The sequence below is a fragment of the Crocuta crocuta genome, unplaced genomic scaffold (genome assembly GCF_008692635.1).
Source record: "Crocuta crocuta isolate KB4526 unplaced genomic scaffold, BGI_CrCroc_1.0 scaffold119, whole genome shotgun sequence".
Classification (NCBI taxonomy): Eukaryota; Metazoa; Chordata; class Mammalia; order Carnivora; family Hyaenidae; genus Crocuta; species Crocuta crocuta.
Window position 1 is genome coordinate 4951054 of NW_027551562.1, and position 27056 is coordinate 4978109.

Sequence of the window (27056 nt, forward strand, 5' to 3'; positions counted from 1 at the left end):
GAGCAGTGATGTGATGGGAGCGTGGAAAAGTTTGGTCACGGTTGGGGAAGATCCCGTAACACTGTGCGCGTGTCTTCTGTAGTGTGCAGGAGGGACTCTGCCACTGAAAGGACTTGACACTTTGCAGTTCTTTTCCTCTTGTGCCAGAGAGCGTTTTATATTTTGGGATCCCGCTGATAGAGCTGTGGTTTCCTCAGAATAAGGCGACGGTAGCCAGGAGGCCAGATTCCCGGACCTGGGGCTCACTAGTGTTTTCTGTTGTTTGGGGTAATTCAGTGCCCTTTACATATATATACATAAGCATGACTCGGTGTGTAGCAGAGTGTTAAGAATGGAATTAAGGTGTTGATTTCAGAGCTGAGTACAGCACATCCCATCTTCTCAGGAATCTAACACGAAAGGCGATGTGCTAAGTGTCACATGGGAAAGCAGCAGCAGGAAAGTGTGGGCTCTGGGTGCTGCCAGGCACCCGCCACACGGCCCTGTGGGCGCGGGAGACAGCAAGCCAAGAGCTTCATTCCCGCAAGTTCCTTCTTGCCTCTGGGTCAAGTTCTGCCATTGTTAAGAGAGGGAAGAGTCCAGCAGTGACCAAAATACAGAGAAAAAATGAAACCACCCAGATTGCATCTACATTTTAAACCTAAAATTAAATCCGGACTCTTGACCATGGCCTCTAAGGCTCACTGGACGCCCGTCTTTTTACCATGTCTCACTTCCTAGCCCAGACTCGCTCTGCTCCCCCCCAGGCTCCCAGCTCCTTGTTCTCAGAAGCTCCTTCGAATTCAAGGGCTTTGCACTTGCTGTTCACATTGCAGAAAGTTCTCTGTCCCCACATCCTTGCACAGGACACCCCGTCCATGTAACCATCGTAGGCCAGCCCGCTGTGCACACCAGGCACTCGGGAGATGCTTTTGTCTGGCTCTGTGGACGCTCACTGGCAGGTAGTAGATGTGAGGTCCTGCGTGTAAGTTGTACTTGTTTGTCACCCGCTGCTGCTGCTAAAACCTGCACCTCGGCATGGGCGGGCTCATCACCTCCTGAGGTTTCCACCTGGCGCCTAGAACAAGCCCACCACTTCACCAGTGTAGTAGTAGTGACAGCGCTGAGGGCAGACGCTGGCCTAACTGCATGTGTTGGTGACTCTCAGTATTTAAAAAAAAAACCCGAGGTGAAGCGGTGGTGTTGTCGTTGCTCCTGGATGAGGGAGCCGCTGAGCAGACCTCGTCGGCGGCTGCCAAGTCCGCCCCCATCTGCCCTGTGAGCACGTGGAGGTGGGTATGAGTGTTGAGTTCCTGCACAGAAGACCTTGAGCAAAGCATCAGCTCCTCTAGTTCTGTGGCTTTTAGGGCTTCCAGATCTGGTGTGAGCCCGCCCCAGAGAGGCAGATGCTCGAGTCTAGTTTCTCCCGGCAGCTACCTATACTTTGCGCTGTGTGTGGTTGGTGTTGGCCTTGGACTTCAGCGTTAACTTGCATTCTGTCCAGCTTTCTTCTGGTGTTAAGGGCAAGAGGGATGTCCATTCTTTCCAGCTCTTCATCTGAGCTGAAATGGGTAGTTCTTGGGACATGGTAGTTTCGAGAAACTGCACGAAGTCGTAGAATGGCAGAAGTCAAAAGCAGGAAAGTGGAGAAGCCAGAGAGGTGGGCATGAGCTGGGTCAGGACAGGCTCTTCTCTTTTTTTATATTTTTATTTATTTCTAGGAGAGAGAGAGAGAGAGAGAGACAGCATGAGCAGGGGAGGGTCAGAGAGAGAGGGAGATATAGGCTCCAGGCTCTGAGCTGGCTGTCAGCACAGAGCCCGATGCGGGGCTTGAACCCACGAACCGCGAGATCATGACCCAAGCGAAAGTCGGACGCTTAACCGACTAAGCCATCCAGGCGCCCCATAGGACGGGCTCTTCTCAACAGTGTTGGGACTTCGGGACCTCGTTCAGAAGATTGTTGGGCGTTGTGTTTTAATCAGAATGTACCAAAGTGATCTTTGTGTGAAGAGCACTGTGCTGATTGAGGATGTCGAGGCCGATACAGACAGAGGCTTCTGTAGCAGGTGAGGTGGGCCATGATGATGGCCTCGGCTGAGAGTTTGTGGTGTGTCTGCAGAAAAATGGACAGGTATAAGAGACCCTGAGGAAGTGAAATTGTTGTGGTGTAATTAATCCGTTGAGCTTTTATTAAATGTTTTCTCTGCACAAGTGTTGGAGCAGTGAGCACAAAAGGTCTCCTTGCTGCCCTCATGGAAGTTTCTGGCTTGAGTCGGGGCGCTGACGGCAGGGCTGTTTATGGGGCTGAGGAGCTCTGGAAGATAACATTTGAAGCCATGTTGGCAGAGGTTACAAGTTCAGTTTTAGCGTGGAGTTGGAGGTCAACAAAACATCTCCTTGTTGGACTAACCAACTTTTTGATGAGCACCCAATTAAGGGAACCTTTTAATGGAGACAGTGACATGCGCTTGAGGCTTAGTTGTTTATGAAATGACAGCTTATGTGTAATTGTTCCCCAAGGAGCAGTGTCATGTCACAAATATAGTTTTAGTCAATTAAAGCTAGTTCAGAAAAGCATTTGGTCTTTACCAACAAAGAACATAATTACAGGATCTTACACATTGTGCAGTGAGACTCAAACCTACTTACTCTGTTGGTTTATCCTCTTTGTAATCATTTGCAAAGTTTCCTGTAACAGTTATAAAATTTGTAATATAATATAGTTCTATAATAATTGGCATCTGGAAAAATATTGATCTTGGAAATAATACTTTCACCTTTTTTTCAAATCTGTGGACAAATGGAATTATTAATAAAAAAAAGTTAAAATATATTAAGTTTTCATTTACAAATCTGGTTATCAGAAAACAAATCCTGACTTAGGTTAAGGAAAGACTATTTGAAAGCATTATTGGGGCACCTGGGTGGCTCAGTCGGTTAAGTGTCCGACGTCGGCTCAGGCCATGATCTCACAGTTCATGGATTCAGGTCCTGCATCTGGCTCCGTGCTGACAGCTGGGAGCCTGGAGCCTGCTTTGGGTTCTATGTCTCCCTCTTTCTGCCTCTCCCCTGCTTGTTCTCTCTTTCTCTCTCAATAGTAAATATTTAAAAAATGGAAGTAGTATTATGGGGCACCTGGGTGGCTTATTCGGTTGAGTGTCCCATTGGCTTAGGTCATGCTCTCACAGCTCATGAGTTCGAGCCCCCTATCAGGCTTGATGCTGTCAGTGCAGAGCCTGCTTCGGATCCTCTGTCTCCCCCTCTCTCCCCCTCCCCCACTCATGATCTCTCTCTCTCTCTCTCTCTCTCAAAAAATAAACATTAAAAAAATATTATTAAAAGGACAGGGAGGGGACCTGTGATAGCAGGGGCTCTGAGCCCCCTGAGATCTGTCAGCGACCTAGCAGTCACACGGCACGAGGGGAGCCGGGCCCGAGGCCGGGAAGGGGTGTCCCAGCATGATGATGGGACAGTAGGGCAGAGGATGGTCGCCCTGCGGCTGGCGCCTGGACCGGGGGAAGGGGGGCTGCGAGGGTTGTGTACTGGCCCAGGCTGCCTGCGGGCCCCACCCAGGCGCCTGAGCAGAGAGCTTCAGCGAAGTTTGGTCAGGTCAGGGTAGAGGACGTTTTCTGGGGGGTCAGTGGGGACAGGCAGGCCGGCCAGCCTTTTGTGAGGCAAAGAATGGGGAGGCAGAGGCTCTGCGTCTGGCCTTCTCTTAGGTGAACAGCAGTCACCCACAGGCCTTACCTAAGCCACCTGAGGAGGAGGAATGCTCTGCAGTGAGCCACTCCCAGGGACGGGGAAGGGCCCGCGGCTGTCCTCCCGTCATCGTTTTTCAGGAGCAGGGGCCACGTACATTCAGCTCCTCCCGGGCTGGGCACTTAGCTGGCGTGCTTTCATCTTCATGACGACCCTTCGGTGTCAAGCCTCCACGTGGGCAAACATGGTGACACTGGGGACTGGAAAGGCTCAGGGAGTGCCGTGGCCACACTGCCGGAAGAGGGCGCCCGCTCCCTCCGAAGGCCATGGCCCAGGAGCCCCGCGCATCCTGGAACTCGGGGCGCTCGAGACAGCCGTGCTGATCAACTCAGGGACCTTTCATGTTGTCGGAAGAACACAAGACGCTTTCGCAGCCCACGCATCACTTAGGCCTTTTCTGGTGGGAGGTAACGACCTGGGCTGGCTTACGGTTGGGTTGGGCTGGGTTGGGTTTGTTGGAGTGCGTTACAGTTCCTTAGAGAATCCGCGGAGGAACCGAGTGTGGAATCCGCAAGAGGGAGCAACGAGGGCTTTAAGCCCAAGAAACAGAGGGACCGAAGTCAGGGGCTCCCCTCCCCAGCGGTGTTTCTCAGTAGAGGCATGATCGACATTTTACACAGGACACCTCTGCGTTGTGAAGGGCAGTCCCCTCTGTTTCTGATGTGTGATGGTGTAGGCTTTTGCCCACTAAGTGCCAGTACTGACCTACAGTCTTGGTGACAAGCAAACAAACATGCTGAATATTTCCAGATTCCCCTGGGAAGCTGATGCAATCTGGGGTGGAGAGCCCGACCAGGGAACCGCGCATGTAGCCGTTGTTGTGAGTCAGCATGAAGGATCTGAGGGTCCACACTCTGGGGTCTGAGCCACAGCCTGGGCACAGCCCGGCTGCTTCAGGGTGCACTGCATCTGGAGGACAGTCAGTTTGCAGTGACCGGGGGGTATTGGTCACGTAATATTATGTACGTCTTTAACGGTTGAATTCATCAATTTCTTACCTACCCATTTGGCATAGGATGTGCACTGTCTCTTGGTTGCCCTATTAGGTGATTTTTTATACATTTCTGTACTTAATTCATAGGACTGGCACCCCTGGTGGGTCATATGGTCCCTGTGATGTGGATAAAGTTCTGCACTCATGAGGGGGACTTGACCTGGGACACACACAATGGCTGCACAACACATGCTTGACCCGAGAAGTTGGTGAAAATCTTCCGATTGCCAAAACACTCATTTATGTACTTTTTGTGAAGAAAAGACTAATAGCAGTTAAGTGGAGAAAGAAACTGCTAAAGGCATATGTAATCATAAAAATTTTCCTCCGTATGTAGAGTCCTGTGTTTTTATGTTTTATAAGTGACCTTGAATAAATCCTACCGTTCTGTGGACTTCAGTTTTCTCAGTATAAAATTAGATGTTTGGACTGGATGATTTTTAAAGCCTCTTAGTTTTTATTAATGGGGAAATATTTAACTACTAAAGACGTGATGTAAATATGGCTGTTTGACCACAGATTTATTCTCATGCCATCCTTGACGCCCGCCAAAATGCATATAAATGAAGTAAAAGGGCACAAATCCTCAAAGACAAGAATGGAAGGGCCAGGCAACAATAGGCCAGTGATGGGAGTGAAATTTCAGTGGCTGCAAAATAAATGGATAAATGGTAATGACTTAGGAGAGCAGAGAAAGCAGAATCCAAGCTCACGGGGGAAGAGAAAGTGTCCCAGAAATATGGTCATTAGTGTGGGGACACCTTGAGAAGGTGCCAGTTACTGAGAAGGTGGATTTATGGGCAGAACTGAAGAAGAGGAGACTTGGTTCAAAGCCTGTCTGAGACATGGTTAGGGGCACTTGGGGGGCTCAGTCCGGTTGGGCATCTGATTCTCGATTTCGGCTCAGGTCATGATCCCAGGGCTATGGTGATTGAGCCTCACATCGGGCTCCGTGCTGAGGTAGAGCTTGCTTGAGATGCTCTCTTTCTCTCTCCTTCTGCCCCTCTTCCCTGCTCACGCACGCTCCCTCTTTCTCTTAAAAACAAAACAAAACAAAACAAAAAACAAGTGGTTAGACCACTGGGTGCTCGTCCTAGCTTATAAAGCCAGATATCTGCCTTCCTAACCTACAGCAGACTAGAGATTTCCTGAAGGGGTTGAATAAAGAAACTGGGCTCTAAGACCTAGATGGATACGGCTGAGGGCTAGAGATGCCACACTGAAAATGAGGGCATTATTTCCCTTAAATAAAAGTGTGCATACCTAACAGTGGGAATCCCAGCAGCCAGGCGCTTCCTGGGAGATCAGGGAATCCCAGGACTTCCAGGTAATGTTTTTGAGCCTCAACCTTAAATTTTTAAGAGCAGGCAGCAGGGGCATTACCGATTACCGGTCACTTGAGCAAAGCCAATAATGTGGAAAGAGACCAGTTAGCAAAACATGAATCTGTTGGAAGAAGCTCCAGGCTGGGGGTGTGGGGCACTGCCATTAATGCCCTCAGAAAGATAAGAATTTCTATCACTTCCATGAAGTATTTTTTAAATGCTGTAAGAAAGAACAAATATAAGAAAATACTGTTAGTAGTTACACATTTGATAGCAGAAATGAAAAAATCAATAGATATGTAGGAAATGTGCTTAAATCTCCCAGAAAGTAAAACTGAGAGAGAGAGAGAGAAGGTGAAAGAGAAAGAGGAAGAATAAGAGAGAAGTTTAGAGTTCCAAACCAGCAGATCCCAACAGCCAAATAAGAATTTCCAGAAAGATAAAGCAGAGAAAATGGGGAACTAAGAAACAAAGAAGGGATCGGTGGGTGGAGACACTGATTTTTTTCCTCGTATTATTTGATATTTTAAAAATATTTTTATTTTTTCTGTTTTTAAAAAAGTAACTATTTTTTAAATAGTTTCTATTTTTTAAAAAGTAACTGACTTTAAATTTTAAAAAACACATTTACACTTGAAGGTTAAAAATACTGTAGTACTTTGAGTTTTCATTGAACCCCAATAAAATTAAAAGTGAGCAAGGAAAAAAAATACCATTTTGATTTTTTTTAAACCACACATTTTAAGAATATTACTTCACTGTCCATAGAGAAATTGAGGAAAAATTTTCTTTTAAAAACAGCAGCAGCACAGCAGTGGCTTAGATTGTGGATGAGAACTGATACCAAAGCAGTGGCTGCATAGGTTTGTAATCAACAGTCTTGCCACAGAGAAAGTCTCTCTCTCTCCTGGTTGGTACGGCTGACTTTCTTTTGGGGAAAAAGGAATATTCATGACTTAACTTGATGATGTTCAGGCTTTTAAAACTTGTGTGAAATTCCTAATAATATCCTTTCATTCATGAAATACCCTTTTATTCAAGGTATATTTATTGTCTGTTACACGCTAAGCATTGTTATGATTTATTTCTGTGGACCCACTGAATCTTCCTGACGGCCTTACCAGGGTAGCTTCTGTTGTCATTCGCCATTCTCATTTTGCAGAGGAGGAATCCAAGGTGCAGAGAGATTAGGTAACCCAGTAACTAGCTGGGTTACTCAGCTGGCAAATGGAAAAGCCATGTCTTAAAACCATGGCAGTGTAGCCTCTTAATGAATTCATTTCTACTCTGCTTGTTAAATAAAGGACCCCTTAGAATCTAGACTAAATAATTTGTCAACATCTCCAGAGCTAGTTATTATAGAAGAGATAACATGAGTTTTGTCATAAAGCTTTGTGAGCCACTGAATGCTTGAGACCTCATCTAGGCCAGTGCACTCCTGGTTGACTAACTAAGGCTTCGTTGCTGACCAGGTCGAAGGACCCAGATGCTCCATAATGATCAGCCTAGTGCACATTAACTCTTCCCTACCCACATCTTCATCCTAGCACCGTTCATGCGTGATGTGGAATATGTACGTAAAGTGTCAGAATAGCAACCTAAGAATTCTGGGAATTAGCTTAATTATATTTTGTTAAACCTAGCCGTCATTGAAATGATTGGTTTTTACTTTATAATTTTTAGCTCCATTTTATGGGGTTTGTGAAAAACATTACAGTGTGGTACATATAGTAGGAACTTAAATATTTGGCATTAAAGTGGTAATGCATGGTGTACATATCGTGTTTCCTGACGTTCCAGATTAATAAATTACTTTCAGATATGAATGTCACAAATTTGGTTTGTTTGTTTTTTCCTAGTTCAACTTTGTGGGGAAACTCTTGGGGCCCCGTGGCAATTCTCTGAAGCGTTTACAAGAAGAAACCTTGACAAAAATGTCCATCCTTGGGAAAGGCTCCATGCGAGACAAGGCAAAGGTAACATTCATTGTTGACAATGGCTGCTTTTAGAGACAAGTTGTATAACGTACTTTTAGATTATCCCTTGTGGTAATAATACAAATTATATCAGAGCTAGCTAGGCTCTCAAATTAAATTATATGAAAATGCTGTACAAGGAGGTAAGTTTGTGATGTGGTCGAAAATTGAGTCACAGGGGCCAGTTTCAAACATGTAGTGTCTTATGTGTGTATCTGTAACCATGGCATTCATCGTAAGATGGACTAGTTGTACCTGTGGTTTTGGTTGTAGAAACAACACCTGGCAGATAGCACAGTGAGGCCGAAGTTCCCACGAAAAAAAATCAAAGTTATCTGTGGTCTCAGGGCCACTGTTTGCATTTTAGATGAGTTCCTGGGGGCCTTTTTTTTAAGCTTGTATGTCACATAGTCGAGTTTATAAAGTACACATCTTTTATTGCTCTTTTTGCCCTTCATTTGATCCCCTGTATGTTTTATCAAGTTAAAGTCAATTTTGAATGTCTTAATCATGGCTTAGCATTCCTACACTCCATTGTTCTCCTTGGATGTATTCACGCTAACTGCCTCCTTTTTTAATAGTTAAAGTGAACAGAGTTATTTTTATCGATCACTTTCTTACATATACCACCTCGGAAAGAAGCTTTAGCATTTCGTGACGTGCTATCCCTGACATTGTTCTCTGTTATCATTTTGTTGTTGTTCCGTCATGGTGAAAATGTTGATATCATTGGAAGCCAAATCCACATTTAGCGGTCACTTCCTATGAAAGGTTGGATGATTGTGTTAGACAAGAAAGTTATTCAGAAAAAATCCAGCCTCCTCACACAGAAGTCCATCGAAACAAAGGCTTGTGTAAGAAAAATTAGCTGTCATCTGTTGGTGGAATAGCTACTCTGAACCAGGCCCTCTGTGAGACATTTTACAGGCATTACTCTGTGTTCTCCCTGTAAAAATGCTGGAAGTACATACTACTTTTCTTATTTTATGTGTAAAATACCCTGAGATTTAGGGAACCTGAGTATATTATCTGAGTTGATAAAGAAGCTTATTAAAGTATTTGGTTAAAGCATGGCTGTGTATCAGACTCACATGGGATGCTGTTAAGTATAAAGATTCCCAGACAGCCCCTTTAGGGTAAGAACCTCAGAATGAATTTTCAGGGGGTGTTCGAAATGATTCGAATGTGGGCCAGGCCAGGTTAACTACCCACTAAGCATTCCTGCCTCAAATCATGCTACTTTGACTCCCTGACTCCTCTGTTCTGGAAGAAATGGAACCATATATTGGCCAGTTGGTTAGAAATTCTGTGTATCTTACAGGAAAGCACCCAGTCCTTGCTGATAATCACTTAGGTCTTCAGTAAGGCCATCTGCTCATGAGGGACATGATATGATCAGTGATACCCAATGACATTGTACTGCTTAGTTTGTTTCCTGTTGGGGGAGTTTTTGGGTCAGAAGTAACATTTTATGCCTACGGTGGCAGTGATCAGAGCATCCGTGGATAGTTTTATAGGTAGAAAGGAAGCAGGGAAGGCAAGTCTTTTTTTTTTTTTTTTTTAATGTTTTATGTATTTCTAAGAGAGAGAGAGAGAGACAGCGTGAGCAGGGGAGGGTCAGAGAGAGGGAGTCACAGACTGAAACAGGCTCCAGGCTCCGAGCTGGCAGTCAGCACAGAGCCCGACGCAGGGCTTGAACCCACAAACCGCGAGACCATGACCTAAGCGAAAGTCGGACGCTTAACCGACTAAGCCACCCAGGCGCCCTGGCAACTCTTTAGTTAGATTGTATGTCCAAGTAATAGCAAGTGCCTGGCTATCCATTTAATGAGAAGGGACCTAAATCCTGGCAGCTTGCTATCAGGGCTTGTGGGTTGGTGGTCTTTCCAGATTGTGGTGTCATTTTAAGGGCTGTCTCTGCTGTTGGCATAGCGGACACTCAGGCAGTAGCTGGGAATCTTTTTGATGGGAGTCTGTGTTGTGAAGCAGTATCAGTCTCTCTCTCTGTCACCATAGACACCTTGCTGGAGTCCCTTGAGCAGCACTGAGGTGTGTGGGGAATGAGCGGTCCGACGCCTTTAGTCCCTTTGGCTCCCTGGTAACTGAGTGTCTGCTCTGCATCGCATGGGGCGCTCCGTTCTCCTTTCCTAGACCATTTACCAAGCCTCCACGAATCTTCTCCTTTCTCTGTCCTCAACCACATGGGTCTGAGAATCAATATAGAGATTCTGTAAGCGGCTGATCATCTCCATTCCCTCAGGACACCCAGGAACTGGGGAAGTAGCATACATTTTGGGTTTACGGTCCATGAAGCCTGCTGTCAAGAGATGGGCTCAGAAGTCCTTTATCTCTTGACCCGGTGGGCCCCACTCTCTGCTCTCATCAGTGGCCTTCAGTCCAGCAGCATTTGCTCAGAGTCAGGTTTGTTAATCCTCAGGCTGCCGGGCCCCTCTTCTCAGTGTACAGTCCCTCTAGTAAAGTCCTCGGGTCCTTGGTGGGAAGACAAGGAGGGAGTGTTAGGTGCAAACAAGATGTTAGTTAGCACTTACCATTAGCTTTCTTGTTCCTGTGTCCCTGGGGCAGGCCGGGATCCTAGGCCAGGAGGTGGTCCTGGGGACAGTCACAAAGCCTGAGGACTGTCATCTCCTTTCAGGGAAAGACATCAGCTCTTCAAAACTGGGTAGGAAGCGCTTCAGCAGACAGGGTCCTGCCAGTGCTGAAGGTTCAGTGGGGCCTAACATCTAAATACTCGGGTTATTTGACTCCTCCCAGTGTCGCTGGTCCAGTTCCAGGCCTTCACTGTTCTCAGACGCTTTCCTAAATCCCGCGTGAGAGGTGGCGGGGCTGTGTGTGTCGTCCTTCTGTGCACCGGGTCCCACTCTGCCGCTGTCTGGGGGCTCTAGCAGCCTGGGCCCTGAGCAGTCACACCCTCCAGGCTACTGCTCGCTCATAAGGTCACTTCTAGAGTCTGTCCCTTTCTTTTCAAAATTCTTCAATACAGCAAACAACCTGTTATGNAGGGCCATGGGTTATGCCTTCTGGGCACTTCGCCTTCCACAAGTGGTGATTTCTCTGTAGCCGGGTCCTTGCTCCTGCCCCCGGCTGCCCTGCAGTCTGTCTCTTTGGCCTGAACTCCGGAGCGCCGGCATCTGTTGACCCTCTCAGCCTGCAGAAATTCTCAGTTCATGCATAATGTGTGCTTCTAAAGAGATTTCCATTATTTAGCACTAAAATCTTGAAGCTCTTCAAAGTGGTCACTGTCTAAATTCTAATGAGACCATCACTCATTTTATTCTTGTATCTTCTACGTGGATGAAACGACGGGAGTCGTTACTGCCATGTGTCCGCTGGCTTTGTGGCATAGTGGCCCCTGTGCGCTGTGGGCGTGGGGCCTCCAGTTTGTCCCGGACATGCCTGCTGTTTTGCCCTTTACCATCTGCATTATAGAATAATAGATAATTAACACTGTGTTCATTTTATGAGGGTTTATTAGGTACTGAGCATAATTCTGCAGCCTTTTTGTGTCCTTTTTTATTGTAACTCCATTATGTTGCTAATAACTCCTCATTACTATTCTAATAGCTCCTTTCTTACCACAACAATCCTAGGAGCCCTTGATACTATGCTGTTTGTTATTCCTCATTTAAAATCATCACTTCAGCACAGTAAAGTAACCCGCCCAAAGTTATACAGTAAGTGTTGGATTCGGGGTTCGAATGCAGGACTGGAAATGAAGTCTGTGTTCTTCCCCAAACACCATGTGGCCCGTCCTTGTGAACCCAGGAAGAAGCCGGTAAAGCTCCTCGCCCTGTGGAGCTGTGTGATGGCGGGTTAGGACGAGAGAGCTTTGCTGTCCAGCTCACGTCTGGGGTGGCGATGGCACTGCTTCACTGTGAGCCACAGTTAGCGCCTCTCATTAGCATCGTTAGTTTGATGCCATTGTAGCATAGGTAAGAAATGATTATTTCTGTAGTTTATACTTCCAAAAATGAACTGTGGAACATACAATTCAGTTTTTCAAACTTTAGGCTTGAAAGGCAGAGCATCTGATGAGGTGATGGCGAGGGTACTGGTTAGAACGAATACCCTACCCGCTGGGCTGCGGCTGCCATGGCTGAGGTTGGGGCCTCTCTGACTCAGATCCCTGTGCCCTTCTCATGCTACATATGTAGATCTCGCCTTCCTTTGTAACAAATCAAATTAGTTAAGTAACAGAAGTTGAAGTCTTCAGTGTGAGGTCAAGGGTGTTTGTGCCTCTTTGACCTGTTAGCTTGTGGGGGAATTAAAAGCTGTTGTTGCCAGGAGTTCTGGAGTTCTCTTTTGTAGGGGGCTGGTATTTTGGAGGTGCTGGCACGGTTCCCCGCATTTTGGAATCACTCTAGATGCGGGTACCTGCTCATCTTAATCTGTCTGATTTGAGTGTTGGAGACAAAGACTTTTGAAACACCCAGATTCTGTCATTTCCACTGTAATGAAGGCTGCTTAGGAGGCCGTGGGCGAACGTCACCTGTCCCTCACGGGTCTGGGTCTTTTTTCTTCCTATTTTTTCCCCCTGAATTTCATTATGTAAACAAACAAACAAGGTTGTTTTTTTTTAATATTTATCATGATTATGTAAAATCACGTAATGAAATCTTTCATTTTTTTTTTTTTTTCATTTTTATCCTCAGATATAGTGCCTGGCATGTAGAATTGGTTTTTCGACTGAATATGTGAATGAACAAATGAACATAGAAATGAGTACATAATGTTTACCTATTCATTCAAAACTAGTTGTTGAGTGCCTGCTGTATACCAGGTACTTTTCTAGACCAGGGGGATGAGCACCAAAGACAGTCATGGTGTTGGCTCCACTGGAAATTAGAAAACAGTCAAGTAGAGGATAGGTTATTTCAGATATTTCAATGGCGGTCGTGCTTTGTGGCCGTGGCACAGGCCCCCAGCGTAACCAGCATAGAGGGGGCATAGGAGACTGGCCAGTCCGGCTGGGGTCTGAGGGTACCTGGAGGGCATCAAGCTCGTGGGGGGGGATGGGGGGGCAGGAGAAGACAGGGTAGCCCGAGCACACGGCAGAGGTGTCCTTCTAGGCAGAGGCAGGCGTAGGAAGCCTTCAGCGTTTTCGTAAAAGGCGGGAAGGGCGGGACCCGATTCGTATTGTAAACCTCCATCCTTGGGCCAGCGCTGCTTGCTGTTAAGGGAACCTTCTGTGACAGCCTCAGCCAGATGAGCTCAGCATAGTGTTTCTTTTCCTTTTCTTAGCAAGACACGCTTGTAAACATGGTTTTCCTTTCTTCAGGAAGAAGAGTTGAGGAAAAGTGGAGAAGCAAAGTACTTCCACCTCAACGATGACCTGCACGTGCTCATCGAAGTGTTCGCTCCACCAGCAGAAGCATATGCGCGGATGGGACACGCGCTGGAGGAAATCAAAAAGTTCCTCATTCCTGTTAGTATGGTTCACCTTGATAGTTCATTTGTACTTTGAAGTCCTTTCTTTTATTTCCATCCTTGAGAACTCTTAACCAGTAACAGTTGTTTGCATAGCACTTTGTGAATGCAAACTGTGAATTAGTTGGCATTTTCTTTCTTTATACATGAGGCCAGGGAGTTTTAAAGAGATGAGGTAGCACTGGGGATGCTACGCGGCCAGGAAGGGTGAAGAGTGTCCTTAGACCCGTCTGGGGGCTCCCACATCCTGAGCTGCTTCGCGACACTAAAATCACCTGCAGACCCGTCGTTCTCCCACACGGACGCCTTCGTGCCTTCCGCGCACCAAGCGCTGTGTGTGGTGTTGGGCCAGCAGGCATCAGTAAAAGCCGTCCCCACCCTCGAGGGACACGTGGCGTAGGAGAGGAGGGAAATGTGCGCCGAGGGTTTCAGTACAGCGGGGTACACGTAAGGACGGACCTGAGCGTCAGGAGCACCGAGAAGAAGGGCGCTGGAGCAGGTAGCTGGCTTCTGCCTGGTGTCCTGGCTTTGTTGCTGTAACAATTGCTTGTCTGTTTTTAACCCTCTCCAGACACTTTAACATCACTAAGAATGGGATTATTTAAAGAGAGTGTATCCCTACTTCCATTATGAAGGTTAATCTCGGTCTTCTGTATAATTTGCATGTTCTAGGTGAAAAAACTAAAACATTGAACACTTTGCCTCTTTAGACAGTTTATTTAGAGAAGCTGTCACATCTGCCAAACGGCTGTGTGCGGTAAGACTGTCTTCAGCAGCCCCAGGTTGGTCTAGTAGATTGATTACGTGCTGTAGCATATGTGTCCCGACTATGTTATCTGTGAGGAAAGCCGTTGAATTTATGAGGAAAGGATGTTTTAAATCACGATTGCCTTGGTAAAGCCAAGACATGGGATCGTATTAAGTCATTTTGCTCGGGAGCTGAAAATGGTTAAGCTTCCTTTTGCTTCCTTAAGCCGATATGATGATACATTTTACTCATTTAGTGTAAAAACAAAGATTTTGAGTACTTTCTATGTGGTAGATACCGGGAAACTAAAAAAGACATTCTTTTCTCTGCCCCTGTGGAGTCTGTCTAATGGGAGATATTGATAAGAATCAGATCCTCATATAAACATTGCCCCTCTGCCAAGACTGACTGAGGAGAGGTTTAATGTCTTAGTGGTCATTCAGTGTGGACCAGGGGGTGCTGACCCAGCCACGCGGGCTGCCATCGGACCTCTCACCCCATCCCCTTTGCACTCCTCCACGAAGACATGATTTCTCTGTCCTGGAATCCCAACTGGCCAGGAGAACTCTTTGCCTAATCCACAGTTACAAAGATTTTCTGCTGTTTTCTTCCCAATCTTTTATAGTATTAGTATTAGTATAGTATAGCATTAGTATATAGTATGTGTCATTTAAGTCTCTGATCAGTTCTTTTAAGTTTATTTTTTTTAGAGAGAGAGAGAATGCAAGCACATACAGGTGGAGGAAGGGCGGGGGTGGGGAGGGGAGAATCCTCAAGCAGGCTCCATGTTGTCAGTGCAGAGCCTGATGTGGGGCTTGAGCCCGTGAACCATGAGAGCATGAACTGAGCAAAAACCTAGAGTCAGATGCTTGACCGACTGAACCACACAGGTGCCCCAAGTCTATGACCAATTTTAAGTTCTGTGTATGTTGGGAAGGTAGAATGTAGGTTTATCTTTTTCTATATAGATAGCCAGTTGTACCAGCACCATGCGATGAAAAGACCACTCTCTCCTGTTGGACTGCAACAGCACTGTTGAAAATGAATTGAACACAAATGTGTGGATTTGTTTCTGGATTCTCAGGTCTGTTCCTGTGTATGCCTGTCCTTATGCCAGTGACCTGCCCTTAATTATCTTAGCCTTCTAGTACTTTGACTTGAAATCCAGGTTGTTGATTCTTTTTCAAAGACAAAGTTCTGTTTCAGAATTGTTTTGGTTATTTTGGCTCCTGTGCATTTCAGCATATATTTCAGAATCAGCTTATCAGTTTCTACACAAAAGCCTCCCAGGGTTTTGACAGAGGATTGAATCTGTAGCTCAATTTGGAGATTATTTCCATTTTAACAGTATTTAGTTTTCCTGTCGGTGAATATGAAGTGTCTCCACTTAACAGATTTTTTTTTTCATTTCTTTCAGCAGCTTTTCATAGTTTTCAAGGTACCTACCAGTCGTATACTTCTTTTGTTAAATTTATTCCTAAGTATTGTACACTTTTTGAAGCTATTGTGAATGCAGTTTTTAAATTTTTATTTTCAGTGGTTCCTAGGTTATGGAAATACAGTTGATTTATACACATTGATCTTGGGTCTTGTAACTTTCCTGAACAATTAGTTCTAGTGTGTTGCTTTATTTTTATGGAATCATTTGGATATTCTACATGCAGAGCCCTGTTATCTGTAATAAAGTAAATTTTACCTCTTCTTTTCAGGTTTTATTTAGTTTTTTATTTTATTTTTCCCTTGCTACCCTGCCTCGAACATTAAGTATGATGTTAGCTATAATTTTTCATTGCTGCCCTGTATCTTGTTGAAGACATTCTCTTCTGTCCTTAGGTGTTGAGAGTTTTTATCATGAATGAGTGTTGGATTTTGCCAGCTGTTTTTCTGCCCATTGAAATGATTGTATGGTTTTTCTCCTTTGTTTTTCTTTCTTTCTTTTTTTTTTTTTTTTGATTAATAATAGTGTATTGTGTTAGTTGATTTTTTAAAAAATTATTTTGGGGTGCCCGGGTGGCTTAGTCGATTGAGCGTTCGACTTTCGCTTAGGTCATGATCTCGCGGTTCATGGGTTCGAGCCCCGCATCGGGCTCTGTGCTGACTGCCAGCTCAGAGCCTGGAGCCTGTTTCAGAGTCTGTCACTCCCTCTCTCTCTGACTCTCCCCTGCTCACGCTGTCTCTCTCTTTCTCTCTCTCCTAGAAATAAATTTAAAAAAATATATTTTATTTAATTTTTTTAAATTTGCATCCAAGTTAGCATATAGTGCAAAAATGATTGCATTAGTTGATTTTTCCAGATGTTATTCCAACCTTGCAGTCCTAGGTGAGATCCCACTCGGTCATATTCCATGTTGCTAGAATTGATTTACAATAGTTTGTTGAGGATACTGACACCTATCATCATGGCAGCTATTGGCTTGTGGTACATTATTTTTATAATCTTTATATTAACCCACACATTTGCCATGTCTGCTGCCCTTTTCTTTCTGTGGGTAGAGTTACCATATGGTGCTACCTCTTTTCAGCTGAACAACTGCCTTTTAGTCTTTCTTGTAGCCTAGACCTGCTAACCAAAAAAAATGGTTTTGTTTTTCTGAGAATGTCCTTATTTCACCCGCCCTCTAAAAGATAGTGTGTGTAATTCCCGGTTGACAGTCTTTTCTTTCAGGTCAGAGCAGGCCAGTCTGCTGCTTTCTGGCCTTCATTGTTTTTGGTGAGAAGGGCATTCACGAGTTTGTTGTTAAAGTACGTGATCTGTTGTTCCTCTTGCTGCTGCCAAGACTTTGTCTTTCGTTTTCATTCATTTGACTGTGATTGTGTTTGCCTCTCCTCCTTGCTTGTTAAGCTCTGTGGATCCACAGGTATCCGGTTTTTCTTCCGCTGTGGGACATTTTCAGCCATTGTTTCTTTGCACTTTTCTTCTCTTTTTTCTTTCTCCCGTCAGCCCCTGGGTCCCCATTATTTGTATGTTGGTACGCTTGGTGGTGCCCCACATTTCTCTGAGGCTCCTTTCCCTTCGTCCTTTCTTCTCTGTGTTCCTAACTGGATCATTTTAATTGGCTTATATCTTCCAAGTTCGCTGACACATTCTTTTGTCATCTCGACTCTGTTGTTGAGCTCTGTTGGTTAATTTTTCGTTATCATTGTTGTTGTACTTTCCTTTTTTCTTTTTTTCTAAATCTTTTTTTTTTTTTTTCTTGGTCAGTCCAACACCCGGGCCCTCTCCAAGACAGTTTCTTCCTACTGCTTGACTGCCTGTTCATCTGTCCTTCCTTCCTTCCTGTTTTCCTTCCTTCCTGCCTTTGGGTCACATTTTTGTGTTTCTTTTCATGTCTCCCAGCTTTTTGTTGAAAACTCCACATTTCAGGTAATATAGTACATTTACATTCTGACTCGTTTTATTATCCAAGCTTTGTTGTTGTTTTAACGTTTATTCATTTTTGAGAGATAGAGAAACAGAGTGTGAGCAGGGGAGGGGCAGAGGGGGAGGGAGGGAGACTCAGAATCTGAAGCAGGCTCCAGGCTCTGAGCTGTCAGCATAGAACCTGACGCGGGGCTCAAACTCACAAACTGTGAGATCATGACCTGAGCCGAAGTCGGAAGCTTCACCGACTGAGCCACCCAGGCACCCCAAGCTTTGTTGTTATAAGTTATTATTTGTTTGCTTGCTGTTTCTTTAGGAATTTAGTCGGACTAAATCTGTAGACTGTCTACTTAATGGTTTACAGCTTTGTTAATTTTTTTTACTTCTCATTTTATTTTTAAGCCTGGCCCGCTGGGCGCGTTCTCTGTGTCCACACCTCTCAGGCATCGCCAGTGATTAGTCAGAGGCTGTGCTCACACACCCGCTGATTAATTGTGGGAGTGCACCCACAGGCTAGTCCCTTGTCACATCTTCCCTGGCCTTTACTTTACCTGTGACCTATGTGTTAATCCCTGCGTCTCCCTTGCAGGGGCACACACTCGCTGTCAGGGAAGGATGTGTGGAGAGTGTAAGCTCTCTCCATTCTTTGCTGCACATGGGCATAACCTTCTGTTCCGTGGAGCTCTGTAGGGAGCGTACCCAGGCTCCACTGCCACGTTCCTGGCTACTGTACCAGGCCGTCGCTTGCCCTGCCCAGGACCTGAGGATTAGGCTTGCTGATTCACGGGGCTTCTATTCATTTCTACCAAAATTGCTACTGATACTGATGGTGCTGCTGGGCATGGGGGTTTCCATACCTTCTTCCAAATTACCTGAACTTCCCCTGCAGCAAACTGGTGGTTTTCATGTTTTCCCCAGCGTGGAACTGCCACATCGTCTAGGCTGGGGGGTGGGGTAACATCCCCACACAGAGTGCCACAGACTCCAACTTTCCTGCCTGATGTGAATTAATTTATTGTATTTTCCACTTATTAGATAACTTCAGTCTTTCCCCATAGTTCTGAAATGGTTGTTTTTAATGGTATGGTCAGCTTTTTTTGTTGCTTTTCATGGAGTGGCTTTGCCAAGCTCCTCATTTGGCTCTGCTAAAAGTCCATCTTCTCTCATTACATTTATTATTTTAAGTCATATTATTTTGGACCTCTGATCATATGCGCATGTGTAGCATTTCCCTCCGTGCTTTTTAATGTCTGCATAATATCTCATCATATGCATGTTCTAAAATTTATTTAATGAGTTCTCAAATAATGAACATTTATGCTATTTCTTGTACAGTCAAATACAAACATTGGTCCTAGGATTAATCTTTGACATAATCGTTGGCATATTTGGGCAAATATATCTGAAGAGAACATTCCTGACAGAGAATCCATTAAGTTACAGTAAATTATTTTTAATGATGACATTTAAAAACTTTGTTCCCGTTCTCTAGGCTAGCACGTTTAAGCATGTTCTAAGCTTACTGGACAGAAAAAATCCCATTTATACCTATATAATTAGAATTCTAATCACTTTTCCACTCTTCACAATTGATGGCCATGTTTGAATTAATGTTATAATAGTGTCACTTTACTGATAGGGAGTTAAAATGATAATTTACTGATGATTAGTTTAAAATGTAGGATTATTTAGTCTGTAAGCGGGCAGATGTGACTTGGTTTCCCTCCTGATTTAAAATCATTTTTTTAGGGGTGCCTGTGTGGCTCAGTCGGTTAAGCGTCCGACTTTGGCTCAGGTCATGATCTCATAGCTCATGGGTTTGAGCCCCGTGTCGGGCTCTGTACCAACAGCTCAGAGCCTGGAGCCTGCTTCAGATTCTGTTTCTCCCTCTCTCTCTGACCCTCTCTGCCCACACTCTCTCTCTCTCTCTCTCTCTCTCTCTCTCTCTCAGAAATAAATAAACATTAAGAAAATTAAAATCATTTTTTTAATCATTAAAGATGGAGAAAATTATAACTACATTGACTTTATCGGTAGTTCTGTCTGACAGAAGCAGTCTCCTAAAGTATTAAAAAGTTGTCTAAAATCACAAAGCTGGTGAGTCCAGTTGGTGAGATTCAGGCTTAACGCAGATGTGTTGACTCAGACTCCATAATTTGTCTTCTTTCAAATGGAGTTTTACAAAGATTATGTTTAAAATTGGGCTTTCATTCTTTTTTGTGACACCATTATAATCACCTCACTTCACTTAATTTTTTTCCGTTTTTAAATTTTTGGTGATATTTTTGGATGCTGTGTTCTTTCCTATGAGTCTATTTTTGACCCACAGACAATTTTTTGTCACACCCTCCCAGCACTTTTCCACAGGGCAGATATTTAGCATTTATGTAGCACGTTTTATTTAGAATGTGCTTTACAAATAATTTATTAATATTCACACATTTTTGGTAAAATGGTAAGGAACATATTCATAGGCTTGTTTGAGAGAGGTGGAAATAGTGATAGATTTGGATGATACTTTTGAGGTCAGAATACCCTAAAGAAGTTATGGAAGGCATCTATACAGTACAATGTGGACTCCGAATCCTTAGCCATTCCTGCAGATCAGCAAGCTGAATTTGTCTTCCTTTTTCTTCCCTCCCTCCTCCTCTGCAAATAAGTGTTAGCTTATTATTGCTCTGGCTTCCTTTTGACTTCCTTTTTTTGGTTGGTGTTCATGCTATTTTTCTCATTCCATGATGCCGTGTCCACCCCAAGTTGCAAGTCATTCCTTGCATTCTGCTTTGGAAAAATAAGGAGATAGCATATTTTTTTCTAAGTGTACTAAGTATGTTTCATGTTTTTTTTAAATTCTAAATAATTCAGGAAACCGTTGCACCTGAATCTTTTACTCCCACTCAGAAATGCTGGTTTCTTCTGTCCTAAGATCCTCCCTCGCTCAGACTGCAATCCTTCTTTTCCTCTTTTCCACCCTCACAGCTGGACACCCCAGCTGCCTGCACTGTGGCTGTGACTGACTCCCACTCAGTCTTCATCCCCTCACCGCCGCCCAGGCGGATTCTAGCTCCACCCTTCCCCAGAAGTACTATTTCTGTAGTCCACATCGCCTTTATTGTTAGAGTCCCACGGAAGTAGGACTTGGCTGCTTGTCAGAATGTGAACGCAGCACTGAATCCTGGGGCTTTCATACAGGGTTCCTTCCGCTTCCGTCTCAAATTCCTGCCACCCCTGTTCAGTCTCCCCTCTGCAGGGTTCCTTCTGTTAGTTTGTGTTGATGCCCAGAGCCCTTCTCCTGCTCCAGGAACATGCCCCAAGCAATCCTGCCCATGGCTGACATTTGTACACAGATGAATACTTGTGCTGGAGGTCCTCATTACCACCTTCAAGCACAATAATTCTCCAGAGGGACTCACAGGACTCAGAAAATCTGTTATATACTGTCAGTACGGGTTATTTCAACCGAAGGATACAGAGCAAAATCAGCAAAGAGAAGAGGAGCACAGGGCAAAGACTAAGAAGGGTTTGGCCCAGGTTTCCAGGTGTCCCTTTGCAGTGTGGTGACGCAAGGACACGTTCAGTTTTCCCAGCAGTGTTGTGTGACAACATGTGTGAAGTGCTCTTCTCCCGCGAGGCTGAGCCACAGCGTGCAGGAGATCAGTCACATCCGCCTGCAGGGCCTGGGCACCTGACCTCAGCCACTAGCCACCCCCCCCCTTCCTGAGCCAAGACAAAGGGTCCCCACTAACCACACTGCCAGGGCAGGCTCATCTGGCCAAACTGGTACAGCACGGCACCAAGCCTCAGGCATATGGAAGCTCTGTTAGCAGGCAGTCCCTCCAGGGGCACAGGGGTGACCAGCCGGGGGCTTGCCAAGAGCCAGTCTTGATGACAGGCCCTTCTCTGTGCTGTGGACAGAGGACCTTCCTTGTCCACTTCTCTCTCCACATTTTTAACTTTCACATCTCTGGTTTTTATGTCTGATTGCTATGTAGGCCATTGCAGACTCCGCACGTACAGAACTGATGAGCACGTGTTTCACTGTTCCTTGCCCTTCTTCTTTTCCAGATGCCCGTGGACATTCTTGATTTGCCTGTACACCCCCTCATCTAGCTGTTACCATTTCTAATCAAGCTAACCGTTCTAAACAACACCAGATCTACCTCTCCTCACTCTTTCTGACACTTCCCTTCTTCAGGTTGTCTATACCACAGGCTGGAATTACGAGCTTCCATCTGGAATTTCTGCCTCTAGTGTGTGTTTTTTTTTCCCCCCATGTAATATCTTTATAGAGGTATAAATCACGTAGCATAAAATTCACACCTATAAAGTAAACAATTCAGTAGCTTTTAGTATATGCACAGAGTTCTGCCACTGTGACTGTAACCTAAGACCATTTTTATTGCTTACCCCCCAAGCCGACCTCGTAATGAGCAACAGGGACTCCCCATTCCACCCCCTCCCTGGGTGTCCACTAATTTACCTTTTTTGCTTTCTATACAGCCTTTATGGAGCTATAATTCACATCCCATACAATTCGCCCATTTAAGGTATATAGTTCACTGGATTATAGTGCATCCGCAGTTACACAGCCATCACCACCATCTGTTTTAGATTTTCATCACCCCCCAGAGCAGCCTCCTCCCTGTGAGCAAGCGTGCCCCACTCCTCTCCCCTGGCCTTCCTCATTTTGTCTCATGTCACCACTAACCCATCCCTGTGGGTTTGCCTGTTTGTGACCTTGTGTGTACAGTGGCGTACAGCATGTATGGTCTTTTGTCCTGCCTTCTTTCACTTTTCACCTGCCTTCTGTCCTCTCACATTGAACTGGGGACATAATCAGTCCTCCAACTTAGTTATTCTTTCTTAAAATTGTTTTGGGTATACTAGGTCCCTTGGATTTTCATATACATTTTAGCAAAGAAACCATCTGGGATCTTTGATAGGGCTTTCCTTGATTCTGTAGGTCAGTTTGGGAGGTGGAAGAGCAGACTAGGGATATTGTCATCATAATAATAGGTCCTTCTATCCATGAATATTGGATATCTTCCCACTTATTTGGTTTTTAAAAATTTTTCCCAACAGTATTTTGTAGTTTTCCGTATATAAATGTTGCTTTTATTTTGTTAATTTATTCCCGAGTATGCTGTTCTTTATGATGCTATTCTAAATGGAATTATTTCCTTAATTTTACTTTTGTATTGCTCATTGTTAGTGGAAAGAAATAAAATTGATTTGTATATTGATCTTATATCCTGCAGCCTTGTGAAGCACAGTTATTCACTCTAAGAATGCTTTTGTAGATTCTTTGTGATTTTCTATATATAGGATTATGCCATCTATGAATAAAGATTGTTTTAGTTCTTCCCTTTCAATCTGAGCACACTTGTTTATTTCCCTTACATAATTGTCCCAACTCGAACCTCAAGTACAATGTTAGATACAAGTGGTGACAGTAGACATCCTTGTCTTGGTCCTGTTTTTAGGACCATGGTTCTTTTAGGGTTTTTTTTTGTTATTAAACATGATGTTAACTGTGGGTTTTTATAGTTTGCTTAGTGTTTTATCTTTAAAATGTATTGGATTCTTCTCTCGAATTTTTTTTCTCTGTATTAAATTGATTGTGTTTTTTGTTCTTCATTCTATTATTATGGTATTACGTTAGTTGATTTTTAGATATTAAACCAACCTAGCAATGCTGGTATGTTTTACTTCGTTCTTGTATATAGTCCTCCCTTTTGTTTATGCTGCTGGATTGGCTTCTTCAGTTTTTGAGAGCCTCTGCATCCACATTCATCAGGATATTCACCCCTGGATTTCTTTTTTTGTAATGTCTTTGTGTTGGTACCCAGACAATGCTGGCTTTATAGAAAGAGCAAAGGACTGCTCCCTCCTCTTTAATTTTTCTGGAAGTTTTTAAACGATTAGTATTAATTGTTTGTGAAATTCACCACTGAAGTCTTGTGGGACTAGGGTTTTCTTTGTGGGACATTTTTTTAGTACTAATTTAGTCTCTTTGCTTATCTCTTCAAATTTTCTGTTTCTTCTTGAGGCAGTTTTGGTAGTTTGTGTCTTTTTAGCAATTCATCCATGTCATTGTGACCTGATTTGTTGGCATACGGTTGTCCATAATATTTCTAAAGCATAAGCCTAAATAATACACTCTTCTCCTTAAAACTCTTAAATGCTTTTTAGTACCCTTAATTCTAAACCTTTAAAATTACATAACTTTAAAGTTTTATATGTATATATATATACATATATATATAAAGTTTTATATATATAAAGTGATTGTATATATATAAAACTTTTAAATATTTAAAATGACTTGAGGCTCTGTTGAATTTGGTTTCTGCTGTTCATTCCACATCGAGACCAGCCCCCTACACACACACCCCAAGTTGTTTTTATAATTCAGCCACATAGCAGCTCTTCCAGTTCCCTACACACCATTTCTTTGGGTCTTAAAATATGCTTTTTCTTCCATCTAGAGTACTTTACAGCCCCTCTTCTGGTGATTAGTTCACACTCATCTTTAGATGACATTTCTTATAGAGAACCTACTCTTACTACCCACAGCTAAGTTAGATGACTTTCCATTTGATCATTTATACCTGAACTTCCCTTGTACTGTGAGACAGATCACGCTTTTATTTATTTACTACATGTCTTTCTTGATGCCTATTGAGTGGAGCTGGGATGTTAAAGAAAGAAGGAATCAGGGGTCACTCCCAGGGTTTCTCAGATGAATATTTAGACAATAATGTAAGATAACGAAGAGCAAGCTTCCAAGAATAAGATGTATTCAGTTTTGAATCTTATATTTCTAGTATAATATCCAAATGGTATTGTACAAAAAAAAATGTATACATGTGGTTCTGAATTGTAGTAAAGCTGTCATGTTGAATGCGTGCCTTCCTCCTGTGTTAGAGTGTAAGCTCGCTGGCGCAGGGACCCTGGCTTGCTCCTCTGGTTTTGTCAGTTTGTACTTCACAGAAGCTCAGTAACTACGAGGTGAACTGAGTTGTAAATAACAGCGCCACGTGTCTGTATATAGTATTTTAATTTTATTATAAATATCTCACTTGGAAAGTATGCCCTGCACAAGGAGTAATGGCTGATGGTAGAAAATTTTAGCTTGGGGAAAAATGCTAGGTTGTTGTTGCTGTTTTTTCCTTTTTTACAATTGATTGATGCGTTTTCATTTCAACAAACACAAATCTTACGGATTCAGCTATTTTCCTTGCCTTTTTTTTCCTATTAAATATTGTTTTTTTCCTAGTCCTAAGCACTTCTGTATTTTTCATATGAGGCGAATAATACTGTCTTCTGTCTTCTGTGTAGGACTATAATGATGAAATCAGGCAAGCGCAGCTCCAGGAATTGACGTACTTGAATGGTGGTTCCGAAAACACAGATGTCCCAGTTGTTCGAGGAAAACCCACCTTGCGTACAAGAGGTGTACCCGCCCCAGCAATTACCAGGTGGGTACAGTTAACTGACTTACTTTTTTGTTGTTACAATAGGGTACCATGGCAACTGTTTTAATATATTTTTTTTTTAATTCATAGACAGCTCTATCAGTGTATCAGTTCAGAGCCGTTAAGGATGTATTCAGACAGGGACACCTGGGTGGCTCAGTCAGTTGGGCATCTGACTTTGGCTCAAGTTGTGATCTCGTGGTCAGTGATTCTGAGCCTTGCATCCAGCTCTGTGCTGACAGCTCAGAGCCTGGAGCTGCTTCGGATTCTGTGTTTCCCTCTCTCTGCCCCTCCTCTACTCATGCTGCCTCTCTCTTCTCTCTCTCTTTCTCTCTGTCTCTGTCTCTCTCTCTCTCTCTCTCTCTCTCTCTGCCTCTGCGTGAGCGCCTCTCTCTCTGCCTGTCTCCCAAAAATGAATAAATGTTAAAAAAGGGATATATTCAGACATTATGATGTCATATTAAGGGGATTCCCTTTGTTTGGACTGAGATATTCCTGAGTTTAAATATAACCTGCACTACTTACTGGCTGATGTCTGTAGACAGGTTTATTTATCCCTCTAATATTGATTTTTTTTATAAATGTTTTATTTATTTCTAGGAGAGAGAGAGACAGCGTGAGCAGGGGAGGGTCAGAGAGAGAGGGAGTCACAGACTGAAACAGGCTCCAGGCTCCGAGCTGGCAGTCAGCACAGAGCCCGACGCAGGTCTCGGACTCACGAACTGCGAGATCATGACCTAAGCGAAAGTCGGACGCTTAACCAACTAAGCCACCCAGGCGCCCCTCTAATATTGATTTTTTAATTTTTTAAAGTGAAGCTTATTTTAAAGTAATAGCATTGATATGCAAATTGAGCTAGTGGAAGCAAGTGCTTTCCGCACCGAATAGAGGCTTAGGCTGGTTCCCTGCCACATCTCCAGTGTGGAGCATGGTGTCAGGCACCAAGCGAGTGTGCACGAGCTTGTCACTTTATTCACCGTGAAAGCCCTGTGGTGTCTGAAAACTCCACAGTTGGTGCAGGCCCACAGAATTTTTTTTTTTTCCTGTCTCTGGATTGATGAGTTTTGAATATGAAAAATGCCTAATGAAGTCACAAAACAATTTAAGCATTACTGTATATTGAGAAATGGCTATCTCAGATTTATTTGAGAGTTATTTTTCATTTTTTAATCTTTGCTCCCAAAAGAACTCAGTAGAAACAAGTGATGCAGTTTTTCACTGGTGACTATATATATTTTTTGAGATAGAATTGTGTGTGAAATCATTTAAAATAGCATTCTTTTCTGTCTCTAAGTTCATGTGGGGTAATAAAAAGTCAGTTTTCTTACTGAGTGCTGTTGATCAGTGCATGGTCAGAGAGAGCAGTTACAAAGAGGCTAAGTTATTGCAGTGTAAAATAAGCAGATTTGTTCATGGCACCCACTGGGTTTTCTCTCTAACAAAAGGCTAATAATAATGGGATTGCTGTTGATGGTTTAATGAAATAGTTTATGTGAATGTTCAGTGAGTGGTAAATCCCTTGTGCTCATTTCTTCTATCATTAAATTTACTTCATATCATAGGAAATTACAGTTGACCCTTGACCAGTGTGAGGGATAGGGGCACTTGCATCCCTTGCATAGTCAAAACTGCATGTATAACTTTTGATTTCCCTTAAAACTTAACGACTAATAGCCTACTGTTGACTGAGAAGCCGTAACGACCGCACAGTTGATTAACACGTATTTTGTATATGTATTAATACTGTAGTCTGACAATAAAATTAGCTAGATAAAGCAAATGTTGTTAAGAAATTCATGGGGAGGAGAAACCCCGGTCATGTAAAAGTATTATTTCTTGAAAAAATCCGCATATAAATGGATCCACCCAGTTCGAACCCTTGTTCAAGGGTCGCAGTTCTTACTTGCTGTACTAGCTCCTGGGGCAGCTGTGATGAATTTCCACAATGTGGTGGCTTTAAACAAGAGACATTGATCATAGTTGTGGGGGC

The 27056-nt window shown here is 43.7% G+C and overlaps 1 protein-coding gene across 3 annotated transcripts in view; it reads left to right on the forward strand.

Annotated features, from left to right (window-relative positions):
* KHDRBS3 (KH RNA binding domain containing, signal transduction associated 3) overlaps positions 1-27056 on the forward strand; it is a 180677-nt gene that overhangs the window by 72822 nt on the left and 80799 nt on the right. For all 3 annotated transcript variants that reach the window (XM_077749986.1, XM_077749987.1, XM_077749988.1), the window contains exons 3-5: positions 7918-8034; positions 13331-13477; positions 24930-25069. In XM_077749986.1, coding sequence (XP_077606112.1) covers positions 7918-8034; positions 13331-13477; positions 24930-25069 — 404 coding nt within the window. The remainder of the gene's footprint in view (positions 1-7917; positions 8035-13330; positions 13478-24929; positions 25070-27056) is intronic.